The sequence below is a fragment of the Acinonyx jubatus genome, chromosome X (genome assembly GCF_027475565.1).
Source record: "Acinonyx jubatus isolate Ajub_Pintada_27869175 chromosome X, VMU_Ajub_asm_v1.0, whole genome shotgun sequence".
Lineage (NCBI taxonomy): Eukaryota > Metazoa > Chordata > Mammalia > Carnivora > Felidae > Acinonyx > Acinonyx jubatus.
In genome coordinates this window covers 52,240,334-52,264,959 of record NC_069389.1, presented here as the reverse complement: position 1 = coordinate 52,264,959, position 24,626 = coordinate 52,240,334, and the positions used below count along the sequence as shown (strand labels likewise).

The 24,626-nt window shown below is 39.4% G+C and overlaps 1 protein-coding gene across 6 annotated transcripts in view; it reads left to right on the top strand.

The window, feature by feature from the left end:
- The window catches only part of EDA2R (ectodysplasin A2 receptor), a 112,158-nt gene that overhangs the window by 9,103 nt on the left and 78,429 nt on the right, over window positions 1-24,626 (top strand). For 2 of the 6 annotated variants that reach the window (XM_053202410.1, XM_053202408.1), the window contains exon 2: window positions 20,050-20,146. The exons of 1 other annotated variant lie outside the window; for it this stretch is intronic. In XM_053202410.1, the coding sequence (XP_053058385.1) occupies window positions 20,092-20,146 (55 nt within the window). In that variant the 5' untranslated portion in view covers window positions 20,050-20,091. Of the gene's footprint in view, window positions 1-19,133; window positions 20,147-23,113; window positions 24,405-24,626 lie in introns of those variants that run through there. 3 more of the 6 variants (XM_053202407.1, XM_053202406.1, XM_053202409.1) reach the window with 3 other exon arrangements.

Below are 24,626 nucleotides of genomic sequence, written 5' to 3'. Positions count from 1 at the left end.
GTAGCATGAGATTCTCTGCTGTCCTCTATACTGTTTTCAAGCCCAGAGATTAATTTTATGACTATTATTCTAAATTCACTTTCTGTTATATTATTTAAATACTTTTTGATCAGTTCATTATCTGTTGTTATTTCCTAGAGATTCTTCTGAGGGGAATTCTTCTGTTTGGTCATTTTGGATAGTCCCTGGAGTGGTGTGGACCTGCAGGGCACTTCCCCTGTGCTGTGGTGTATAACTGGAGTTGGTGGGCGGGGCCGCAGTCAGACCTGATGTCTGCCCCCAGCCCACTGCTGGGGCCACAGTCAGACTGGTGTGTGCCTTCTCTTCCCCTCTCCTAGGGGCAGGATTCACTGTGGGGTGGCGTGGCCCGTCTGGGCTATTTGCACACTGCCAGGCTTGTGGTGCTGGGGATCTGGCGTATTAGCTGGGGTGGGTAGGCAAGGTGCAAGAGGGGAGGAGGGGCAAGCTTAGTTCACTTCTCCATAGGTGATCCACTTCGGGACGGGCCCTGTGGCAGCGGGAGGGAGTCAGATCCGCTGATGGAGGGGTGGCTCCACAGAAGCACGGCATTGGGTGTTTGCGGGGAGGGAGCAAGTTCCCTGGCAGGAACTGGTTCCCTTTGGGATTTTGGCTGGGGGATGGGCAGGGAGATGTTGCTGGCGAGAGCCGTTGTTCCCCACCAAACTGAGCTCTGTCATCCGGGGGGCTCAGCAGCTCTCCCTCCCTTTGTCCTCCAGCCTTCCCACTTTCCGAGCAGAGCTGTTCACTTATGAGCTCCCAGAGGCTAAGTCGCGCTTGCTGTAGAAACACACTCTGTCCGGCCCCTCCGCTTTTGCCAGCCAGACTCGGGGCTCTGCTTGGCCGGCGGGCTACCCCTCCACCCCGGCTCCCTCCCGCCAGTCCGTGGAGCACGCACCGCCTTGCCACCCTTCCTACCCTCTTCCGTGGGCCTCTCGTCTGTGCTTGGCTCAGGAGACTCCGTTCTGCTAATCCTCTGGCGGTTTTCTGGGTTATTTAGGCAGGTGTAGGTGGAATCTAAGTGATCAGCAGGACTTGCGGTGAGCCCAGCATCCTCCTAAGCCGCCATCTTCCCTACACTCAGTCTCATTTAATAATTTCTTAACTGTCGTCTGAGCTGTTTCTGATTTAGTGGGGAACGCCTTGACTCACCCGAAGAAGGTGTCTACAAAAACAAGCAAGTATTTATATCCGTATTTCCCTGGTTTAATCTCAATAAAATCTACTTCCCAAAAGCGGCCTGGCTCAATCCCTCTATCTCTTTTAGCTTCTGAAACCTTCCTATTTGCACCCTGATTTACTTGGGTGTAACTTACACACCTTTCAATCATCTCTTCGATCTCTTTTCCCAGCCCTTGCACCCTGAACTTTCTCCACACTAATTCCACCATCATCATTTTTCCCAGATGAGTCCCTTGGTGGAGATACACCATGCGCCGCCCGAGTGCCGCAGGTAAGAGTATCTTACCTTCAGGATCCTGAAACCACTTTTGTCCCGGCATCTTACTTCCCCCTTTTCTGGAAATCCACTCCAAATCTTTAGGAGTATAACTGGGTTCTGGTGGAAGCAAGGGCTCTGTCAAGATCGGTAGCTCCAAGGCACTTTCACTTTTAGTTAGGGTAGCTTCTCAGGCTGCTGCATCAGCCAGGCAGTTTCGGATTGCCTCTAGGGAGTTGCCTTTTTGATGTCCTGGGCAGTGAATGATTGCCAGCTTTGCAGGTTCCCAGATGGCTGCTAGAAGATCTAAAATTTCAGCTTTATTATTGATAGCCTTGCCTTCTGCTGTGAGGAGACCGCGCTCTTGATAAATGGATCCGTGTACATGCGCGGTTGCAAAAGCATAGCGGCTGTCTGTATAAATGTTAACTGACTTGTTTCTTCCAAGTTTTAGGGCTTTTGTTAGTGTGATGAGCTCTGTGTGTTGGGCTGAAGTTCCTGGGGGAAGGGTCTGTTGCCATAAAATTTCATGGTCTGTCATCACCGCAGCGCTGGAATGCCTTTGCCCTTGAAACACAAAATTATTGGGGCGCCTGGGTGGCTCAGTCGGTTGAGCGTCCGACTTCGGCTCAGGTCATGATCTCACAGCTCATGAGTTCGAGTCCCGTGTCAGGCTCTGTGCTGACAGCTCAGAGCCTGGAGCCTGCTTCTGCTTCTGTATCTCCTTCTCTCTGCCCCTAACCCACTCGCATTCTGTCTCTGTCTCTGTCAAAAATAAATAAAGATTAAAAAAAAAAAGAAACACAAAACTACTGCTGTCTGAAAACATGCTGATATCAGGGTCATGTAAGGGAATGTCCGTAAGATCAGAGCAGAGGGACGAGATTGTCACCAAGGTTTCTGGGCAAGAGTGCAGAGGGGGATTCTGTCCTTTGGGTAGCAAAGTGGCGGGGTTTAAGGTTGTGGGGGCACAAAAACGTATTCGGGGCTGGTCGAGTAGCAATGCTTGATATTTGGTAATCCGAGCATTTGACAGCCATCGCTCTGGGGGAGCCCGCAGTAAAGTTTCCACTTCATGGGGCCCTGTGACAGACAATGCTTGCCCCAAGGTTAGTTCGTCTGCATCTTTAACTAGAAGCGTGGTGGTGGCAATTTGTCGAATACATGGGGGCCATCCGGAAGCAACTGGGTCCAGCCGTTTGAATAAATAAGCCACCGGTCAGCGCCAAGGTCCTAGGCGCTGAGTCAGAACTCCCTTGGCTACCCCCCCTTTTTCAGCTACAAACAAATGGAATGGCTTGGTGGTATCTGGCAAAGCCAAGGCTGGTGGGGTCATAAGAGCATCTCGTAAGGCTTGGAAGGCTTTAGTTTGAGTCTCTCCCCTCGTGAAGGACTCTGGAGATCCTTTGAGAGTGGCATATAAAGGGGCTGCCAGTTCAGCAAAGCCAGGTATCCATAGCCTGCAGTAGCCTGCTTCCCCAAGGAACTCGAGGACTTGTTTGTGAGTTCTAGGCTGAAGAATATCGAGCATAGCCCGAATTCTTTGTTCACCTAGATAGCGCTTACCCTTTTTAAGGTTGTAACCTAAAAAGGTCACTGCAGTATGACAGATCTGTGCTTTTCTGGCTGACACTCCGTACCCTAGTTTTTGTAGAAGACTCAAGAGTTCTTTGGTGGCACTCAGGCATTTCGAATGAGAAGGGGCCACCAACAAGATATCATCAACAGATTGCAATAGAGTTACCTGTGGGTTGGAGATCGGAAATGGCTCTAAATCTTGGTGCAGGGCTTCATTAAAAAGAGTAGGATAATTTTTAAATCCGTGGGGGAGTTACGTCCAGGTGAGCTGTCTGGCTTTTTCCTCTTCAGGATCAGTCCATTCAAATACAAATAGTGGCTGGCTTTGTGGGGCCAGTGGGATGGCAAAGAAGGCATCTTTTAAGTCCAGAACTGTATAATACACTTGAGAAGGGGGAAGCAAACTAAGGAGAGTATAAGGGTTGGGTACAGTTGGGTACAGGTAATGTCCATTACCCTGGCATTTACTGCTTTTAGGTCTTGAACTGGCCGGAAATCGGATGAGTTAGGCTTCTGGACAGGAAGAAGTGGAGTATTCCATGGTGACTTGCATGGGATCAAAATGCCGGAGTCGCACAAATGCTTGATGTGAATAGTGATTCCCCGCCTAGCCTCCCGGGACATGGGATATTGTTTTAGTCTTACGGGAAGTGCGGATGCCTTAAGTTCCACTCTTATGGGAGCATGATCAATTGCCAGCCCAGGTGGATTGGTTTCGGCCCGTACCTGGGGGAATTCCGCCTGGAGGCTTCTAAGGAGGGGATCGACTGCATGGACATTTTCATTAGGCACTGGAGTGAGCAGGCCCTCTTCCCCAAGTGGCACAGTCACCATTACTGTTGTTGGGCCATCCTGGCCGACTATAATATGCATACCCCCTTCAGTGAATTTCAAAGAAGCCGTTAGTTTATGCAGTATGTCTCTACCTAGTAATCCAGGGTAGGGGCATTCAGGCATGATTAGGAAACAATGTGTAACAGTTTTACGGCCTAAATCTACTTGTTCAGTGGTCCATTTACAAGTCTGGGACCCAGTTGCCCCTTGCATCAGGGTTGCCCCTTGCCTGGTGGGGCCAGGATCTTGTTTTAGAACTGAAAAGGTTGCCCCAGTGTCCACCAAGAAGGTCTTAGTTTGGCCCCTATATTAACAATAACCAATGGCTTAGAAGGGGCCACCGATACGCGGCCCCATCAATCGGAATCGACTCCCATCACAGATACCTGGGGTGGCCGAGTTTTGCGTTGGGTTAAGTTGGGGCAATCCTTTTTCCAGTGTCCCTCTTGTTTGCAATATGCACACTGGTTTTTTCCTAGTGACACTTTAACCCTTTGTTTATCTTTTTTCTTTTGTCCAAACCAGAATTCTGTGGGCGTTCTGGGTCCTCTTCCCTCACGGGCATCCAGGACGGCCGCCACCACCCTACTTAATTTTTTTTGTCTGTCTTTCTTCCTGAGAATCCTTATTGTTGAAAACTTTTTGGGCTATTTTAACTAACTCAGATAAATTTTTTCCTTCAAACCCATCTAATTTTTTAACTTTTTCCGAATGTCTGGGGCTGCCTGTGAGACAAAAGCCAGATTTAATTCCCTTCTATTTTCAGGTGCCTCAGGGTCAATAAGGGTAAAGGTGCAGTACGCCTCCATGAGTCTTTCTAAGAAGGCTGAGGGGCTTTTCTCAGTTCCCTGAATTCCTTCTGTTACCTTAAACATGTTTGTGGGCTGGAGGGCAGCCGCTCGGAGACCTCCCAATAGAGTCTGGCGAAATAGGGTTAATGATTGCCTACCATGAGGAGTGTTTGGGTCCCAATTCTCAGGATGCGAGGAAGGAAAAACTTCCTCCAGCACATCAGGATCCTCGGTGGGTTGCCCGTTTAGCCCCATCACTACTTTCTGGGCCTCGCAACGGATCTTATCTTGCTCCTCAGTGGTGAAGAGAACCTGCAAGAGCTGCTGGCAGTCATCCCAGGTTGGCTGATGGGTCACAAATATAGTTTCAAGAAGAGAAATTAAGGTTTGGGGTTTCTCTGAGAATGAGAGGTTTTGAAGCTTCCAATTATAAAGGTCGCTAGTGGAGAAGGGTACATAAGTCATAAAGGGTATGACCCTGCAGGGGTGGCCCTGGACAAAGGGGTAGGGCAGTGGGAGGGGTATGGAAGGGTGTCCCTGACAGGGTATGAGATGGGCTCAGGGGAGTGTCCCGACTCGGGCTTGCCTCCTGATCTGAAGCATCTTGACTTGTATTATTTGAGCGAGAACTATAGGGCGGCATGCGGTAAGTTTCTTCTTCTTCCTCTGGTGCAGGTGATAGAGCGGGCAGCCTGTTAGTGCCATCAAGATTCTTATTTTGAGCTCCAGATGGGCTGCCTTTGAGTGGTAAAGCCTGAACTTTAGGGAGGCAAGGGGGAAGGTGAAGCAGAAGTTTTAACCAATCTGGAAGGTTTTCGATGAGGGTCCTCCATGCCCCAATATATGGGATTTGGTCTTCGTGCCTAGAAAAGACAATATCATGAACCTTATATATCAATGTAAGGTCAAAGGTCCCCTGTGGAGGCCATTCCACCTGAAAGCTGGTCCATTCCACCTCGCAGAGAGCTCGAAGGACTGGCTTCTTAACGTGGAGGCAGAAAACTGAGGCAGCTCTCCTATAGTCCTGGTTAGTATGAGACTCAGAGGGGTGGGGGTACTCTGATTTTGACCCATGACAAAGATAGGCAGAACTGACAAGGTGCACAGTCAACAGGAAGAAGACAAATAAGACACGAAGAAAACACAAATTTGAGATCTCTAGGCCAGTAGGCTGTGGCAGCCACCTGAAAATAGGATCCTTCTTGACAAAAACCAAACCGAATGGGGTCCACCGGTGTCCCGGTAGGTTCCCTGACTCTGGGTCTATAGCTGCGTCCAGCAGACCCTCCTGAGTCATTCAAATGGCGCGCCCCAAGAATTCCTTACCTCTCCCAATCCCGAGCTTCCTCCCAGGGGTCCGCGGAGCAATCTGCAGAAAGGGCCCTGTTTCAGACCTTTAAATTTCCCGGCGGAACAATCTGAGGAAAGGGCCCTGTTTCAGACCTTTAACTTTCCTGACCAATGCACCAAATGTTGCATCCACACGACTCCTGAAACAGAATGCTATGGGCACCAGTGACAGTCACAACAAAGTTTATTACAATGAGAGGCAAGGCCGACCAATTGGGACCAACACTTCTGATAAGAGTGCGGCCTCAAACAGCCAGGGTACAGAGTTTTTATAGCCGATCACATCGTTTTATCATCACCTGGGAACAGAACAAAGAAACAGTTTCCAGATGAGTTAGAAACAGTTGCCTAATGAGGTGTTTATTTTAGACTTTCTGCCTCTAAGTTGCAACCAGTGGATCTCCTTGACCCTGCCTCTGATGCTCTTTTCTTTGAACTTTTGTTTCCTTAATTGGTAAAGCCTAATTTACAAGAGTATGAGGTGTAATTTACAAGAGTAAAGCAAGGCTGTTATCTCTTAACCTTCAGTGTCAACACAAAGCTGTTATTTTTCAAGCTAAGAGTTAGCCCTACACTACAATTTAACCCTTACACTATCCCCCTTTTCACCTCAATATTCCTTCAATTCAATGTAGCAGGCTCACTGAACACCTGCTTTTGTCAATACTGCGCAAGATAGATGCCTAAGATGCACTGGGACCTGATAGTTTCATCATGGGTTTAAGAACAAATAAATATGACACAATATAGGCTTTAAAGGTTTAGTCAAAATGTCAAAAACTTTAGTCAAAGTTTTGACAACTTTGAGGTTGTCAAAGTAAGAATCACGTCAAGTTGAACCAGGGATAATCAGAAAGACATTTTTGATATAGTCACACCTTTTAGGGCTCCAGAGACAGACTACTTGAGTTCAAATCCCGTCCCCACTATTTATTAACTTGTGTGACATTGGACAATTAGAATTACTTCCCCCTTCCAGAACTCTGGTTTACTCCAGACTAAAATGGAGATAATAATAGAGCTTAATTCATCAAGTTTATGTGAGTATTAAATTAGATAATCCATGTAAAATATTTGTATACACTTATCACAATAGACCAAAATAATCACTCAATAAATGTTAATTATTATTATTATTATTATTATTTAAGATGTACCATGAAGCACAGATAAGACTTCAACAGGTGGAGATAGAAGGCAAGCAAAGCAGGAAAAACAACAGGAACAACTGTTTGGAGGCAGGAAAGATCTGGGCATGTGAAAAGAGCATAGGCTGCACTGGATTTTAGGGTACAATCAGGAAAAAGTGGAAGTTAAGTTTGCCATGGTAGATTGGTGGCAAACTGTGGAAAACTTTTGGATGCTACACTTTTTGTTTGAATTGAAAAACAGTGGAAAGTCATTGAAAATTTCTGAGCTAAAGAAAAAAGTCAAATATACATTAGAGGAAGAATAACCTGGTAAATATGAGTCAGCTGGATTGGAATGGGAAAGCATAAAATGTGGATAAATCGGATGTAGAGAGGGGATGAGGCCTTGGGGCTGAGGTGGTAACTTTGGGAATAGAAAGGAGGCAATAAATTTAGCAAGACATCGTAAAGTTAAATCTACACAATTAAAAGTTGATAAATTATATGAGATTGAAAAAAGGAGGAATGATAAGAATCAAAATCTCTTAGGACTGGCTTAAAATTTAAAAGGTTATACATCCCATTTCCATCCACTTCTCTGATGGTGCAGAAGGTATATCCACTTTCTGATTTAGACAGCTGTGTTTAAGTCCGGAGTCTACTTATCTGCTGTCTGTGATCCTACACATATTATTTATCCATAATTCCTAGTCAGGATTGTATTTCTATAGAACATTTAGAAGTATGTGTGGGGAGCATGATTTTGTTTTCTATACAAAGACTGAAGTACACCCACTTAAAATACCAGCTGTAAGCCCAGTAAAAAATGTTGAACTTCTCAGTTTTCTACTCTGAAAAACAGGAAGAACAGTACTTACATCATAGTTTTATTGGGATGATTAAAGGAGGTAATCCCTGTAAAGTACTGACACAGTATCTGACACATAGTAGGTTTTCAGGAATCATAATCTCCTGCCACCACAAGTGACTTCACCTTAAAACATCCTTGTTAGTTTCTGCCTAAACACTTCCAGAGGGGAATGTACTTAGTGATCTATGAGAAAGTCCATCCCCTTCATGGAAAGCCTTGACTCTTCAAAAGCTCTTCCTTTTGTTAAGCTTAACTAATTCTCCCTATGGTTTTCACTCAGAGATCCTAGTCATTCTCCCTGGAGCCACTCCGAACAGTTTGTTTATTCTCTTCCATGACAGTTTTTATAGACCTGAAAGATGGAGACTATATCCTCCTGTATCTTCTGATCCCAGGTCAAACAGCCCATACCTTACCATATCTCACATGGCATGTTTTCAAGTCAAATAGGACTCTGAGATTTTTAACTCTGTAAATTGGGATGATGGTGGTACCTTAAAAGTGGTAATAAAAACTACATAAGGAACAGGATGGGTGAATGTGACAAGTTCCTTTATAATTTATTAACTCTTACATTCCCACTATGTGCCATATACTTTCAAATCCATCATCCCACTGACTCCTCACCCCTACTAGGAGAGGTGTGGGTTTTCTTCTCTTAATTGTACAGGTGGCCAAACAGGCCCAAAGAAAATAAAACTTGCCAGTGGTAGTTTAGTTACTAAGTGTCTGAGCCACAACTGGAAGTAAAATTTGTCTTACTCGAAGATTAGTGGTTATTGTTGTTGTTGTTGTTTTCATTCATTCTTCCTTTTTTTTTTTTTTCATTTTCCATAGCTGTTTTTGTTTAAGGTATAGGCTGGGCAACTGGGCCAACTTTGAAACTAAAGAGACTGGAGGAGAATGGGTTATCTAATTGCCTTACATAGTTATTCTTTCTTTAAGGGACCTCATTTAGAGAAGCTTTTTAAGGTAGAAAAAGCCCCTCATGCCAGAGGAAAGGCAAACAATGCCTGTACCTGGGAATACACACCAGGCTGTATAACCTTCCTTTAGATGTCTTCTTTGACATGCTGTATTTGAATGCCTTCTGCAGACAGTGAGGCTCATTTTGGAGCCATTCCTCACAGCTGAAGCTGGATATTGAACCAAAAGCTAATTTTCTCTCCTTTCTGTCTGGAAATTAGAAACTGTCAATTTTCCCATTAGGTGTATAACAAGGGGAATGTGAGTCAACTTCACCATCTGTCTGAAAAATGGAAGGTATTATTCTGTGTTCATGGGAGATATGAAGATGACTATAGTTTGTCTTGGGTTAGAGTTAACTATATATGTTTTCTATGTTCCTCATAAGACTATGATTTTTTTTTAAAGTAGAGAAGATACTTTACTCACCTCTGGTTTGTCCTCTTTCCACCATGTCCTAATAGAAGGCCTATCATAGAAGGTAATTCTCAGGTGCTTTTTGAGTGAAAAGAAATCCATCCTTCCCCTCCCAGGGTGACTATAGTAATGATATCCATTAAGTATCCCAAAAGATATCATGACATTATTAAAAATAAAGGAATTGTCACATAATGTTTATGGTAGAACCAAAGACTAAGATGTTTTTACTTACAGGAAATTGTTAGTCACCATGGTGAGTAAGCCAAAAGGACCACTTCCTTTCTATGGGCCACATATTCCTGACCCAGCCTACCCTTTAAAAATTTTTCTGTTGAAATAAAATGAGCCAAGATTAGTCTGTGAGGGTGGGGTAGGGAAAGAAGCCAGAAACTTGTTAATATACTCACTGAATAATTAGTCTTCAACCTGGGCCCACCCCCCATTTTTTTTTTAATTATGGAAAATAGACAAGCCACTGGGACCTAAATTTGGATACTTGGATTATAGTCCTGTCCCTGCCACTGACCAACTATGTGACTTTGGGAAAATTTCACCTCTTCTCTGTGTTTCAGTCTTTGCATCTAGATTATCAAACAATGGGGTTAGGTTGTCTTGAAGAATCCTTTTGGGATTCCATGACAGTATGTTTTTCAATTATCTGGTGATTTGAAGTTTTAATCAGCTGCCAAAGAGGAAAAAATAATAATAATGGAATATGCTGTCATGTGAATATTGAGGTGCCTGTTTCTTTCTTTTTTTAATTTATTTGTTTATTTTGAGAGAGAGAGGTGGTGGAGAGAGAGTTCAAGCATGGGAGGGGCAGGGAGAGAGAGAGGGGGGGAGAGAAACAATCCCAAGCAGGCTCCATGCTGTCAGCACAGAGCCTGACTTGGGGCTCAATCTCACCAACTCTGAGATCATGACGTGAGCTGAAATCAAGAGTCGTGCACTTAACCTACTGAGCCACCCAACCACTCCATGAGGTTTCTGTTACTAAAAACAAAAAACAAAAACAAGTAGATTTAGATGATATTTCTTTATTTGGCAACAGGTAATTGGGGATAAAAAGAGTTTTAAACTTCTTTCTAAGATTGTGGTATGTATAAATTGTCTTACAGAATATGTGTTTATATATGAGATCGTAGGCTTCTTATTATAGGTTTCCTTTTTCTTCCACTACCCTGGCAACCCTTATATGTTTCTTCTTTTTATTGAGCATCCTAAAAAAATGAAAAAAAAAACCATTTTGGTGTCAATATCTCACATCCTGTAAAGACAGGCTTCATTTTATGGACTGGTTCTTCCATTTCTGTTGGAAAGATAAGTGGCTCTGACCTATACTTTCAAATGGTCATCAGGTTGTATTTTTGCTTCTTTGGGATATTTCATTCTCTGCCTATGAGGAAGGGATAGTGTGCTTGATTGAATTTAAATTGCTTTGGGAGATAAGGCACTCTTCTCACTGACACCTTCAGAGAGGTATAGTTATTCCAGATTGCTTGGTAAATTGGACAGGGTGGAGAGAATGTGAGGTAAGATCAAAAAACCTTAATAGAAATCAGAAATTAATACCCTTGACTGAGTTTTATCCAGTGTGCAGCCCTGCAAAAAATCAAACCACGAATCCAATTCCCAGTTATGACAACTCAGCTAAAAAGCATATCCCCCTGGGAAGTCAATAAATATTTACTCCCAGCCCTCTTGGTGGGATAACTAATTTTTGAGGATACCATAATTTCATGGTGTTGGTGGTTTTTACATTAATAAGTGACTCACTTTGTTTGAGACCACAGTGGAGCAAAACAGGGGCTTTGGGTATTGGCTAAGTGTTTGTTTAGCCTGTGCTTTGTTTCCAATTCCCTTTTCTATACCCCGTAGGTGGGATGGTAACAACAATCATAGCAACCCTCACATTTGTAGCACAAACCAGAGTTTCCACAGCACTCACACATGCATTATCTCATTTTTCCTTTGAACATCATCTAGGGTAGTTTCTGTGCCTTTGCTCCCACTTGGGAAGACTGTTTCAATAATTATTAAAATTATATTTCCCCTCATAATCAGCCCAGAGTTTGCTGGTCTTCATTTCATCCCATTTACGTTAATTATATTGCTATATTTTTGGCTACACAGTTCTTTTCTCCTCTTCCTTTAACAATTTTATTTCAGCAGTTGCCAGATAGTAACACAATATTTGTATATTTTGTAGCTTTTTCTCCTCCTCAATGTATAGTCTTTTAACTTATGTTTGTCTTTTTAAGTTTGTGTGTTTTTTTAATTGTTATTCTTTTGAATGTGTGTGCTCACACATGTTTTGAAGGAGAAATAATTTACTTCTTATGGTTAGCATTTGGTTTTGGCTAAAATGGAAATGGCCCAGTTCAGTTGGTTATTAATTCTGTCTACAAAATTATAATATGCTTTTAATAAGATTTTTTTCTTTTTCTACTCCAGCATCTTTATTCTTACAGAAACATTATCTGTTGTTCTGCACATTGGAATAAGACGAAGTAAATACGTGAGGCTTCTTTGATTTTGCACAACTCCCTTCATTCTCCTCTGTTGATAATCCTGACATTATTGGACCAGTTGTTATCACTAATAATTGAAATTGTTTAGCTACTTTGGAAATGTAAAGAGAAGCCTGTTAAAAACTGTAACTACCTGTGGTATCTGAATCTTTCTATCCTATGAACATATCAACTTTAATATTAAAATACAATTTACTTTTATTACATGTCCACAAAATAAGATCAAAATAATGCATCCTCAGTCCTGATGATCTTCCACCTTCCTGTACTAACAGTTGACAGTGCTGCTCACCTCTTTTTAAAACTCTATCCTGTATTTCCCTATCTGGGTTTTATTGTTTCTTCCCTGGCTTCCACTTCTTGGTTGCTACTGGATTTTCTTCCTCTTCTACCTTCAAATATGGATGTCTCTCAGTGTTTTGTTCTTGACATTTTTTTGTTCATCTAAGCCTCCACCATAATTTACCTAGGCCAGTGGCTCTTAACCTCCCAGAGGTATTTATTTAATTGATCTAAGATACAGGTATATTTTGTAAGTCCTCTTGATGATTTTGGTGTACATCCAAATTTGACTTATCTCTAACCCCAACCTATGTTCTACATATTTTAATTGCCTGCTAAGCACCATCACTGACATTTTTTTGTCCCTCCTGTACTTGAAATAATTTGAAAAAACTAAGTATATTGTTTTTTTTTTTTTATTTTCTAATAAGGAACTGTATCACACTCTTCAGGGCTTTGAGATTCTCTTTGTTTTCCAGGCAGATACCTCAGAATTTTCTCTGACTCATGTCCTTCTTTTGGCTCTCACATCCATGGAATTTTAAGGTTCTATAGGCATTTTTTGTAAAGTCTGTTTTCCCCACCATTACTTGCTTTCTATTCTTATTGCTACCACCTATGTCCTGGCCCTTATCACTTAAGGCTTGGGAAGTAACCCTGTCTAGCTATTCTTTAAAGTAGAATCAGATTAACATTCAGAAAAAGGCCTTTTTCCAACCTAAAATATTATTGATAAAAAAATTAAATTTCAGTCACAGGCTGGAAAACCTCAGTTCCCTATTTTAGAGTTCAATACTGCCTTTGAAAATATGATGGACTCATGGGTCTTAAGTTTCCTGTGAGTTCTGGGTGCGTTTCTTACTAGATAAATAAATTAGAGGAATCTATTTTTCTTTGAGCTTCAACATTTTTTTAACTTAATAATTTGTGATAATTCCTGGCTTCCTTTCACTCAGTCAGAAGATTGTGACCATTATTCTGTAGACTTTAAACATTCACTAAATTATATATATATATATATATATATATATATATATATATAGGGCCTACTATGTGCCAGGCACTGTTCTAAACATATGCGATAAAGGAGTGAGCATAAAAAGCAATTTGATTTCATGGTGCTTACATTCTAATTAGAGTAAGATCAGGCCATAAAGAAGTAAATAAATAAGATATATAAGATTTCAGATGGTCAGGAGGGCTATTGAGAAGAATGAAATAGCAAAAAGGTATAGGAAATATGGAGCAAAGTTAAGGTTTTAAAGGAATGGTCAGAGAAACCTCACTAAGAAGATAGTATAATAAAGAACTGAAGAAGATAAGGGAGGAAGCCATGGGGATATCCAGGGGAAAACATGCATGATTGAGGGAATAGCAGGTGAAGCACTTAATTAAGTTGGGAACATTACTAGGTTAGCTTGAATAATATAGCAAAGAGGCCAGCATGGCTGGAGTTAAAAGAATAAGAGATCATAAGGTCAAAGAGGTAATGGTGTAAGGGGAGGTAGGCAGATCATCTAAGGCCTCATTGACCATTCTAAGGACTTTAATTGTATTGAGTAAGGTGGAGAGCCATCAATGGATTTTGAGATTGGAAATGACATGATATAACATGTTTTAAAACTAACACTCTGCTCTCAACCTCTTTGTCTTTATCACTCATTTTTTCTAAAAAAAAAAAAAATGGAGGGTTTCATTTGGTTAAGAGTGTGACTCTTGAGTTTGACTCGGGTCATAATCTCACGGTTTTTGAGTTCAAACCTCATGTCAGGCCCTACACTGATGTTGCAAAGCCTGCTTAGGATTCTCTCTTTCTATCTCTTTCTCTGCCCCTTGCCCCTCTCAAAATAAATAAATAAATAAACTTTAAATAAATACTGGGTAGGCCACAGTTAATTCTGTCACCAAATTCTCTCTGAATGTAGGAGAACAAAAACCTTTCTGACTACACCTTATACTCGGGCAAACAGACAAGAGAAAAAAAAAAGCCCTTAAAGCAATGATTTTCAAAGTGGGCTGCACATAAAAATCACCTGGTGAACTTAAAAAATTCCAAATATTAAGACCATACCTGTGACTGATTACATCAGAATCTCAGGAATGGGACAGGACTATCAGAATTTTTTGAAGCTCCCAAGGTTCAGTCTATACAAAGAACCACTAGTCAAAGAGATTGGGCAAACCCTTATAGTATGAATGGAGACCTTGAGTCTAGCACTGAGGAGGAACATGCTTCTGATAGAAGAGTTGGGCCTGGGATCATTCACCAAATGGAGGAATGTAAAGTTCACAGATAGTGGGGCAGGAAGAAGATGAGATGCTTGATAGCTTATAAACAAGAGAAAGCTGGGGTTAGGAGTAGCTGTAGGCCAGGCTAGGAAATAAAGAGCTGAGAACCAGAACCAAATAATAAAGCAACATCTGGATTACAGGCCAAACACCTGGAAATGATGAAGGAACTCATTATTAGAGATTAGAAGCTTAATTTTCAAAGAAGGCAATATTCCCAAGGCCAGGCTGAGCAACCGCTTTGATTTTCACCAGTCTTATGTATGTGGGTGACCGGGAAGCCCAAAGGAGAGGAATAGATAGTGTATGGGCCAGCTGCTGTCTTCCTCACCCTCATTAGTACCACCCCCTGCACTGATTAGGCAAAGTAAATATCTTCCCTAAAGTCCTGAGTTCTTAATTTAGACCTGTCATCCTGTCTTGCCCACTCACCCTAGATAGAAAGAGCATGTTTCACCCCATAGGCATGTGCAAATTGAGAAGAGCAGCAGCCGAAAGCTGTGGCCAGAGGCAGGTACACTGGCAGCAATCAGAGTACCTCACATCCACCAGAAACTTGGCCAACATTGATCATTCAGGACACAATAAGCTAATGTGAGGATTATTGTTAATGTCAACCTCATTGTTTCTCCTCTTCCCTATCTACTTGCTCTCTTACTCTTCTAGGTTATATTATTATTATTATTTTGGAATTAGGACAGGGGTTGGGGATTGGCAGGGAGAGCAGCCACATGACAAAGAGATGAAATAAGGAGACCCTCTTGATATTTTGCCACTTGTCAGACCCTCTGGCTAAACCCAATCGATATATCCAAACAACACTTACTATATAAATTTGGGTGAAAAGTTGAGTGAAAAAAATCAGTTAGGGGCACATATAAGAATATTAATAGTATCTATTTAAAATTTTAATTTTGGGCCTAACTCAGGTAATAACTTGGAATAATATAGGGTAGTTCATAGTATTAAAGAAAAAGCTGAAGAATCAGCCTTTTCTAAAAATAATTGAGGTATAATTCACATACCATAAAATTCACCTTTTTAAAATGTAAAATTCATTGGTTTTTAACATACTCACAAAGTTGTGCAGCCATTATGACTATCTAGTTCCAGACCATTTCAGAACCCCCAAATGAAACTCACCCATTAAGTAGTCATTCTCCATTTTTTCCTTTCTCTGACCTCTGGCAACTACTAATCTACTTTCTGTCTCTATGAATTACCTATTCTGGATATTTCATGTAAATGTAATCATACAATATATGTCCTTTTGTGTCTGGCTTTGTTCACTTAGCATAATGTTTTCAAGATTTATCCATGTTACAGCAAGTATCAAGTACTCCATTCCTTTTTGTAGCTGAATATTTCGATGTGAGGTTGGGCCATATTTTATTTAGCTATTATCAATTGATGGACATTCAAGTTGTTTCTATTTTGGCTGTTATGAATAATGATGCTAGGAACATTTGTGTATAAATTTTTGTGTGGATATATAGTTTCAATTATTTGGGTATATGACTAATGCTGGGTCACATGGCAACTCTATATTTAACATTTTGAGGAACTACAAAAACATTTTTCAAAAGGACTGCACAATTTCACATTCTTTTTTTACATCACATTTTGCATTACATTTACATTACATTTTTTTGGAAAAAATTTATTCAGTGTTTAAGATTAAAAACTACAAATAAAATATTTATAAAAAGTAAAAAAAAAACTACAAGATTTTGCTTGCAGCTGATGAGTGAAAAGAAAAAAAAGTTAAATTATCAACTGATTGGCTAGTTAAAATGTTTTGACTCACAGTAAAATTATTAATTGATATACCAGTTACTTTGTGTAGGATTAAGAGTTCTGGAGCCAAATAGCTCTAAACAAAATATATCTTCTGAGAGCATAGGGCTAATGATAATGAATATTTAATTAGAAAGCTAATAAAGAGAGACTGTGGCAGACCTTTTGATTCTTTTAGGCTTCTAACAGTTGGTTACCACATGCAAGGACCTAGCAGCCAGCTATTTCACCTTTTTATTTGTCTGAGTTAAACAACTTTAACCCACTAAAAAGGAATAAAGAGATACTTTATAGATCAGTTGGAAAACACAAAATAGTCCCAATTCTCCAGCAATATTTGAGGGTTCCCACTTCTTCAAATCCTTGCCAAAATTTACTTACCTCTCTTATTTTTTATTATAGCCACCCTAGTGGCTGTGAGGTGGGATTCCATTTGTGATTTTGATTTGCATTTCTGTAATTGCTAATGATGTTGAGCATTTTTTATGTGCTTATTGGCCACTTGTATATCATCTTGGAATAGTGTATATTCAAATACTTGGCCTATTTTTAATTGTTTTTTTATTATTAAGTTTTAAGATATATCTATATATTATATATGTAAGTATTTTATCAGATATCTATAATTTTCAGTTTTTTCTCTCCCTTTATATGGATTATCTTTTTATTTTTTAATAGTGTCCTTTGAAGCACAAAAGGTTTAAATTTTGATTAAGTACAATTTGTTCTTTTTTTTCTCATTTGTTGCTTGTGCTTTTCGTATTATATCTAAGAAAGCATTTACTAATCCAATGTCACCAATATTTACCCCTATATTTTTTATAAGAAAAGAAAGAAAAATTACCAAAAAATGTTTTCTTATAAGAAAACTCTTATAAGAGTTTTATAGTTTTGTCTCTCACATTTGGATCTTTGGTCCATTTTGGGTTAATTTTGTATGTAGTTTGAAGTAAGGGACTAATCTAATTATTTTTCATGTGAATATCCAGTTGTCACAACACCTTAAAAAACTGTTCTTTTCCCATTAAATTGCCTTTAGCACTCTTTTTGAAAATCAATTAACCATAGCATAACAACTTTGTGATGGGTACAAATTGGAAACAGCCCAATGTCTATCAACCAAAAAAATGTATAAATTGTGGCATATCCATACAATGGGACACTAAACAGCAATGGTAAGGAACAAAGATTTCTACACACATGATGGATGAATCTCATTCACTGAGAAATAACATTGAGCAAAGAAAGTCAGAAGCAAGAGTGCTCTTGCATTAAACTAATTTATATGAAGTTCAAGGACAGGTAAAACTAATAATGGTGAAAGAAGCCAAAATAGATATTACTTGGGAGAATGGGATGATATTGACTGGGAAGGGCAATGAGACAGCCTGTTAAGGTAATGAAAATGTTCTGTATCTTTATCTGCATAGTGTTTATATGATTATATACATATGTAAAAACTTTATAGGCCTGTCTATTTGAATTTTAAGGATTCAGCTCCATCTTCTGTGACTCTAGAAGAATGTGTTGATGCAGTTATGAGAAACCTCTGAGTAGCCCTGATTTTCTCAAAACCTAATTATTATCTATTACCTTCTCTCACAATAAAAGGGCAATTACATCTACCAGAGAACACTGATGACCACAGGGAAAATTTTGACATAACTTTGGAGTTTGTCCTTGGATAATGACATGTAGTCATTATTAAACGGTTTTACTCATATACCATGACTTCAAAACAGTCTAGAGTCTATGATATTTCATTCTCTTTAATAAAGACAATTCATTACACTTATAATGAAAGAATATTTTTGGTATGCTTCAGGTAAGCAGTTTGACAAAAACAGAGGAGAAAAAAAGCCTTCTGTTCATTCCCTGGATTTTGCTATGAGGATTTGGTAATAAGCCTGCCTTGCCTAAACATAGGTTTCAAAGTCAGTGTTAGAGAAACATGTTAAGACACATGACAAATGACATTTATTAGATAAATGAGGCTCCTAAGTTAAACAGAATAGAGTGTTTCAGACACCAGAAGCAGGTGCCGTGGAGATTCATATACCTATGTCAAGAGCTCATTTCAAGGGCAGGGCTGCTCTTTGGCTTCTGCCAATGTTTTTGTTTGTTTGTTTGTTTGTTTGTTTTTGTGGGCAAGAAAAGGATACAGGGTAGTTGTTCAGAGCAGTATGCTGGCCCTGTGGCCATGACACTTAATTCCCTTGTCATAAGGGCTATGCTACCACTGATGGTTTTTGTTTTTGTCCTTACTAAGAAGGGTAGGTAGGGAGGGGAGCATGCTTATTGAGGCTGATACTATGGGCCAGTAATTGAAACAACACAAGAGGGAGTGTTTTTAGCTTGTACAAAAATGAATTTTGTAGCCCACTTACTTCTGAGTGAAGGAATGAGGAAGAATGGCCCAGGTGATGGTGGGAAAAGATGCATTCAAGCAAGAATGCCAGCTAGGATGACTTGTCCTATCACCACTGGCGACTTTTGAGAGGAAGATTCATGCCCTCTCAAAGTTCACATTCACTCTCCTCTCTTCTGATGTACATCCTTAGGACTTTCAGTACTTTCAGTACTTTATGAGGTTAAGGAGTTAGCAAAAGAGTCTCACTCCACCTTTATCTTTTAACAGTGCAAACCATGTGTATCCATTATTTGAGTCCCCCTCATTATAATTCATCTTTGTAGAAAACTGTTCCTCTGCATACTTACCTCTGTCTTACTTTGTACAGCTTTTCAAAGCCTTCAGAATGCTTTGATGAACCTTAGCTCATTTAATCTTCCCAAGAGCTATATAAGGTAGGTGAGGAATGCACTGTTCTCTTTTTTCAGGCTAAATAACTATGGCCAGAAAAAATAAAGTGATTCATCCAAGGTCATAGGTTGAAACAAATGTTAGGTAAGTTAACCCACCATCCCAGTTTGCCTTAAACTGTCCCAGTTTTAACAATGAAAACCCCATATACTGGGAAAACCCTTTAGTTCTGGATGATTGGTTACCCTATAGCCAGGATTAAAATGTCTATCTCTCAATTCTCAAACCTGTGCTAAAGATAATGCCCTATGTCATCTTTATTCTAAAAACTATTATCTGAATAGTATTCCTCCTTGTCTACACCTTAGTATATCAGGACATTTCTTCATGGTGGGTCATCTTCCCCTAGGACAGAAGCAATAACATCTAGTGGACCTCAAAGGTACTCAAGACAGTTTTGGCAAAAGAGGGCCATGTTTCAGCTTTCTTATCCACAAAACAATGACAATAATTTCTATATTGTTTACTTCACATGGTTATTGTGTGGATCAAATAATAAAGGATGTTAAACTGTTTTATAAGCTGCTAATAGCTATTCACATGTGAGAAATTGTGGTTATCCTTTACTCATCCAGGCAGAAGCTAGCTCCTTGCTTTATTCTCTTTCCAGGTCAGCAAGTGGTATAGCAACTAATTCTGTGAACTTTGGTGAATTTCTTGGCCTCTGTGCCTCTGTTTCCTCATATGCAAATTGGGGCTAATGATAATCTCTGATATGCTGGTGTAAAATATTGAATGAAATATTAAATGTAAAGTATTTAAAAGATTTCCTGGCACATTAGCATTAGCTATTTTGGATTGGCTTCCTCAACCCTGTAACTCAGAGCCAGAGACTATGTTAAAAGGACGCATAAATCAAGTGAAATGGAAGCCACTACTTACATTTTGATACCTTTTCACTAGCTCCCCAGTATTTGTGTTATGTACCCATAGCCTTTCCACAATGGATTGCCAAGAAAATGAGTACTGGGACCAATGGGGACAGTGTGCCACCTGCCAACTGTGTGGACCTGGACAAGAACTCTCCAAGGTAAGCCCCTCTGATCAGGATACTTATTTATGTCACATTCTAGGAACAAGCCTGGCAACTGAGTGGGTCCAAGATTAGGAGAGTCAGCCCTACCTGTGGCTAATACAGTTTAGTGGGCAAAACATACAGTCCAAAGATTATGATAATAGCAGTGGCAATGCCAACAAAATTCCACCTGACAGGATCAGGGCCAAGGGAGGTTTCCACAATATAATGACATATATCAAGAGGAGATGTGGAGTGCAGAGGCCCATGAAAACTCCTTAGCATTAGGGAAATCTGTCAATTAAAGTAGGGCTCACCCACTTGGGGTTCAAGAGTCAGATATCAGGTCTGATCTGCTATAGAGCTATTTCATATCAAGTAGCAAAGGAACTCTAAGGAGGTGCCTTCTGAGGACAGAATATAGGTAGTAGAGTCCCAAGGTGGAAATGTATTACGCATGTTCAAGGAAGAAAAAGGTTAGGGCAGCTGATGTATGGTAAGTGAAATAGAGAGTGGTACACAATGAGGTCATAGAAGGGGTATAGGCCAAACTCTGTGGAGTCTTGAAGTCTATGATAAGAAATTTTCATATTTTTTTCCCTCAGTGCACCAGGAACCCTTTGGAGGGTTTTGAGTAGAAGAGTAACATGATCCTCTAAGTAAAGTAAAATATCACAATTATTTAGCCCACCTTCCTATATCTGTATTTCACAAATGAAGAGACTGAGTCCAAGAGATACCAACAGATGCAAGTACAAACTCTAATTTTAACTCTTTACACATAATATTTGGTATCACAGATGAGTGCCCACATGGTTGATAAGGGTTCCCAGGACCCAGGAAAGGTTATCAGAGGTTAGATCATGCTGGCCATTGGGATGGACCTGATGGGCCAAGCTGCTTGGCTTGACAGAATCTATTTTCAATTATACACTGATCTTGATTAGTCCTGGCACTCCCATTAAGAACAGTCTCTTACAAATGTTTCTATCATGTACATTGCCATTATGTTTAAAGCCATCCACATTTACATATTTACATATTGAACTTCTCCAAGGGAGAAAAGTGAGTCTTTCAAACTTCCGTTACCAAACTCTTAAAACATGACCAATGATGAAATGTGCATGTGTTTATTTCAGCACCACTAGAAAGCTCAGAGAAAATGAAGGAATTGCAATGTTGTGCTCCTAAAAAGCTTTATATATAAACAGATTGTACTTGTATAGCAGTCTGTACCTTGTAAAGAGCTTACCTAATTTGGCCCTCGGTCACACCAAGGAGGTATTATGAACCCCATTTTACATGAGGAAACTAAGACTCAGAGAGAATGCACGACTTGCTCAAAGTCAAAATAGTTCAGTAAAAATAATCATGAGCCACATAAACAAGGGTTTGAGCCTCAGCTTTGCTGTGGAGAAATTAGTTTATCTATGACTCAGGATATGGTCAGCTAGAAGTAACATAAAACTTAGCAGTGACTTGAACCATAAACACATTTATTTATGTAATGAAGTCTAAAGGTTAAGAGAATGTGCTTGATTGAGCAGACCAACAATGTTGCCAAGGACACAGACTTTTTTTTTTTACTCTTCATCTTGTGTACCTTGTTTTCTCCTCATGCTTGTGGCCTCTTGGTTGCCATAACTCAAAGCATCATATCTCCACACCAAAGTGAAAGTCATGAAGAAGGGACCAGGACAAAACACCTTGACTTTTAGTAGGGAAAATCTATCTTCCTAGAAGCAACCGAGCAAATTTTCTTTATATCTTATTGGCGAGAATTGGATGCTATATCTCTAAACTGCAAGAGAGGCTAGGAAATGAGTACCTGGCAAATGGGAATGGGATTACCATAATTAAATAAGACCAATCAAGAATCAGTTCTTGAGGATGGTCACCTTACAACCCAGAATTAAATCAATTATCTATTAGTAAGTGAGAAAATGGGCTATAACTTTTGGATAAGCAGCTAATTTCCTAATTAGCCTTGTTTTTATAATTACTTTTATTTAGATTTAAAGTTCATTCATATGGATTTTAAACATCATTGGAAATAAATCATTACAGAAAATCAACAGTATTTCCTCAGGACACATTTCTAGAAGTATAATTACCAGGCAAAATAATGCATACTCTTAAGAAATTCTTGAAATATATAAGCAGAACACTTCTGAATTTTTTTTTGCTAATTTACATTATAATTATATTTATTATCAATAGTGCATGGAATTCTTATATCCTAAAAGCCATACCACATATGAACAATGCATGTATCTACCATCTATTAATTTTATGCTTTCCTTTGTAATATTAAATTACTAATTAATGAGAACTTTATGGTATATCCTTTTTTATTTACTTTTTTTCTATTTGATGGGGTAAAAACAACTTTTTTGTGCTTATTGTTTATTTGCATTTAGAATTTTGTGTAATATTTCAAATTGCTTTTTTTACTCATCTATTCATTGTTTATTCTTTACTAGTGTAAGGAACCTGAGTAAACAAATAGCAGAATATAGAGAGTTTTTAAATATTTTATATAATATATATGACTTTAAAAATCAAATGGCTTTGAATTTTGTTTCATTTTATCAACATCTGTTGACAATTTCATCTATTTTCGTTTTGACATGTTAATTTGTATATATTAATAAATTCCACAAATTAAGATATATTGCATTTCTAAGATAAACCAATTTTTATTGTGATTTGGGGTTACATATCACTTTATGTTTATAAGTTAATATTTTATTTATAATTAATAGTCTTATAGCACTATCAGCACCAAATTTTGAATAAGTATTATGTTAGCTGAGTAAAATTAATTAAGAACAACAATGTTCTTCTAATTATAAAACTGGTTAACTAAACAAGTGATACAAGAGATCCTAAGGGGGATTCTGTGAGACAAAGTACCAGAGACATTGCTACAAACATGAAACCTATGGACATCACAATGACTCTAAACCCATATCTTTCTAGAATAACACTGAATGTAAATGGACTAAATGCTCTAGCCAAAAGACATAGGGTATCAGAATGGATTAAAAAAAAAGACCCATCTATTTGCCCTCTACAAGAGACTCATTTCAGACCTGAGGACACGTTCAGATTAAGAGTGAGGGGATGGAGAATTATTTATCATGCCACTGGAAGTCAAAAGAACACTGGAGTAGCCATACTTATATCAGACAAACTAGACTTTCAATTAAAGGCTGTAACAAGAGATGAAGAAGGGCATTATACAATAATCACAGGGTCTATCCACCAGGAAGAGCTAACAATTATAAATGTCTATGCGCCGAATACAAGAGCCCCCAAATATATAAAACAATTAATCACAAACAGAAACAACATTATGGATAAGAATGTGGTAATTGCAGGGGACTTTAACACTCCACTTACAGAAATGGATAGATCATCTAGACACACAGTCAATAAAGACACAAGGGCCCTGAATGATACATTGGATCAGATGGACTTGAAAGACATATAGAGAACTCTGCATCCAGAGCAACAGAATATACTTTCTTCTTGAGGGCACATGGAATATTCTCCAAAATAGATCACATACTGGGTCACAAAACAGCCTTTCATAAGTATACAAGAATTGAAATCATACCATGCATACTTTCAGACCACAATGCTAAGAAGCTTGAAATCAACCACAGGAAAAAGTCTGGAAAGCCTCCAAAAGCAGGGAGGTTAAAGAACACCCTACTAAAGAATGAATGGGTCAACCAGGCAATTAGAGAAGAAATTTAAAAAATATATGGAAACAAACGAAAATGAAAATAAAACAATCCTAACGCTTTGGGATGCAGCGAAGGCAGTCCTGAGAGGAAACTACATTGCAATCCAGGCCTATCTCCAGAAACAAGAAAAATCCCAAATACAAAATCTAACAGCACACCTAAAGGAAATAGGAGCAGAACAGCAAAGACGGCCTAAACCCAGCAGAAGAAGAGACATAATAAAGATCAGAACAGAAATAAACAATATAGAATCTAAAAGAACTGTAGAGCAGATCAATGATACCAAGAGTTGTTTTTTCGAAAAAATAAACCAAATTGATAAACCTCTAGCCAGGCTTCTCAAAAAGAAAAGGGAGAGGACCCAAATAGATAAAATCATGAATGAAAATGGAATTATTACAACCAATCCCTCAGAGATACAAGCAATTATCAGGAAATACTATGAAAAATTATATGCCAAAAAACTGGACAACTTGGAAGAAATGGACAAATTCCTAAACACCCATATGCTTTCAAAACTCAATCAGGAGGAAATAGAAAGCATGAACAGACCCATAACCAGCGAACAAATTGAATCAGTCATCAAAAATCTCCCAACAAATAAGAGTCCAGGACCAGATGGCTTCCCAGGGGAGTTCTACCAGACGTGTAAAGCAGAGATAATACCTATCCTTCTCAAGCTATTCCAAGAAATAGAAAGGGAAAGAAAACTTCCAGACTCATTCTAGGAAGCCAGTATT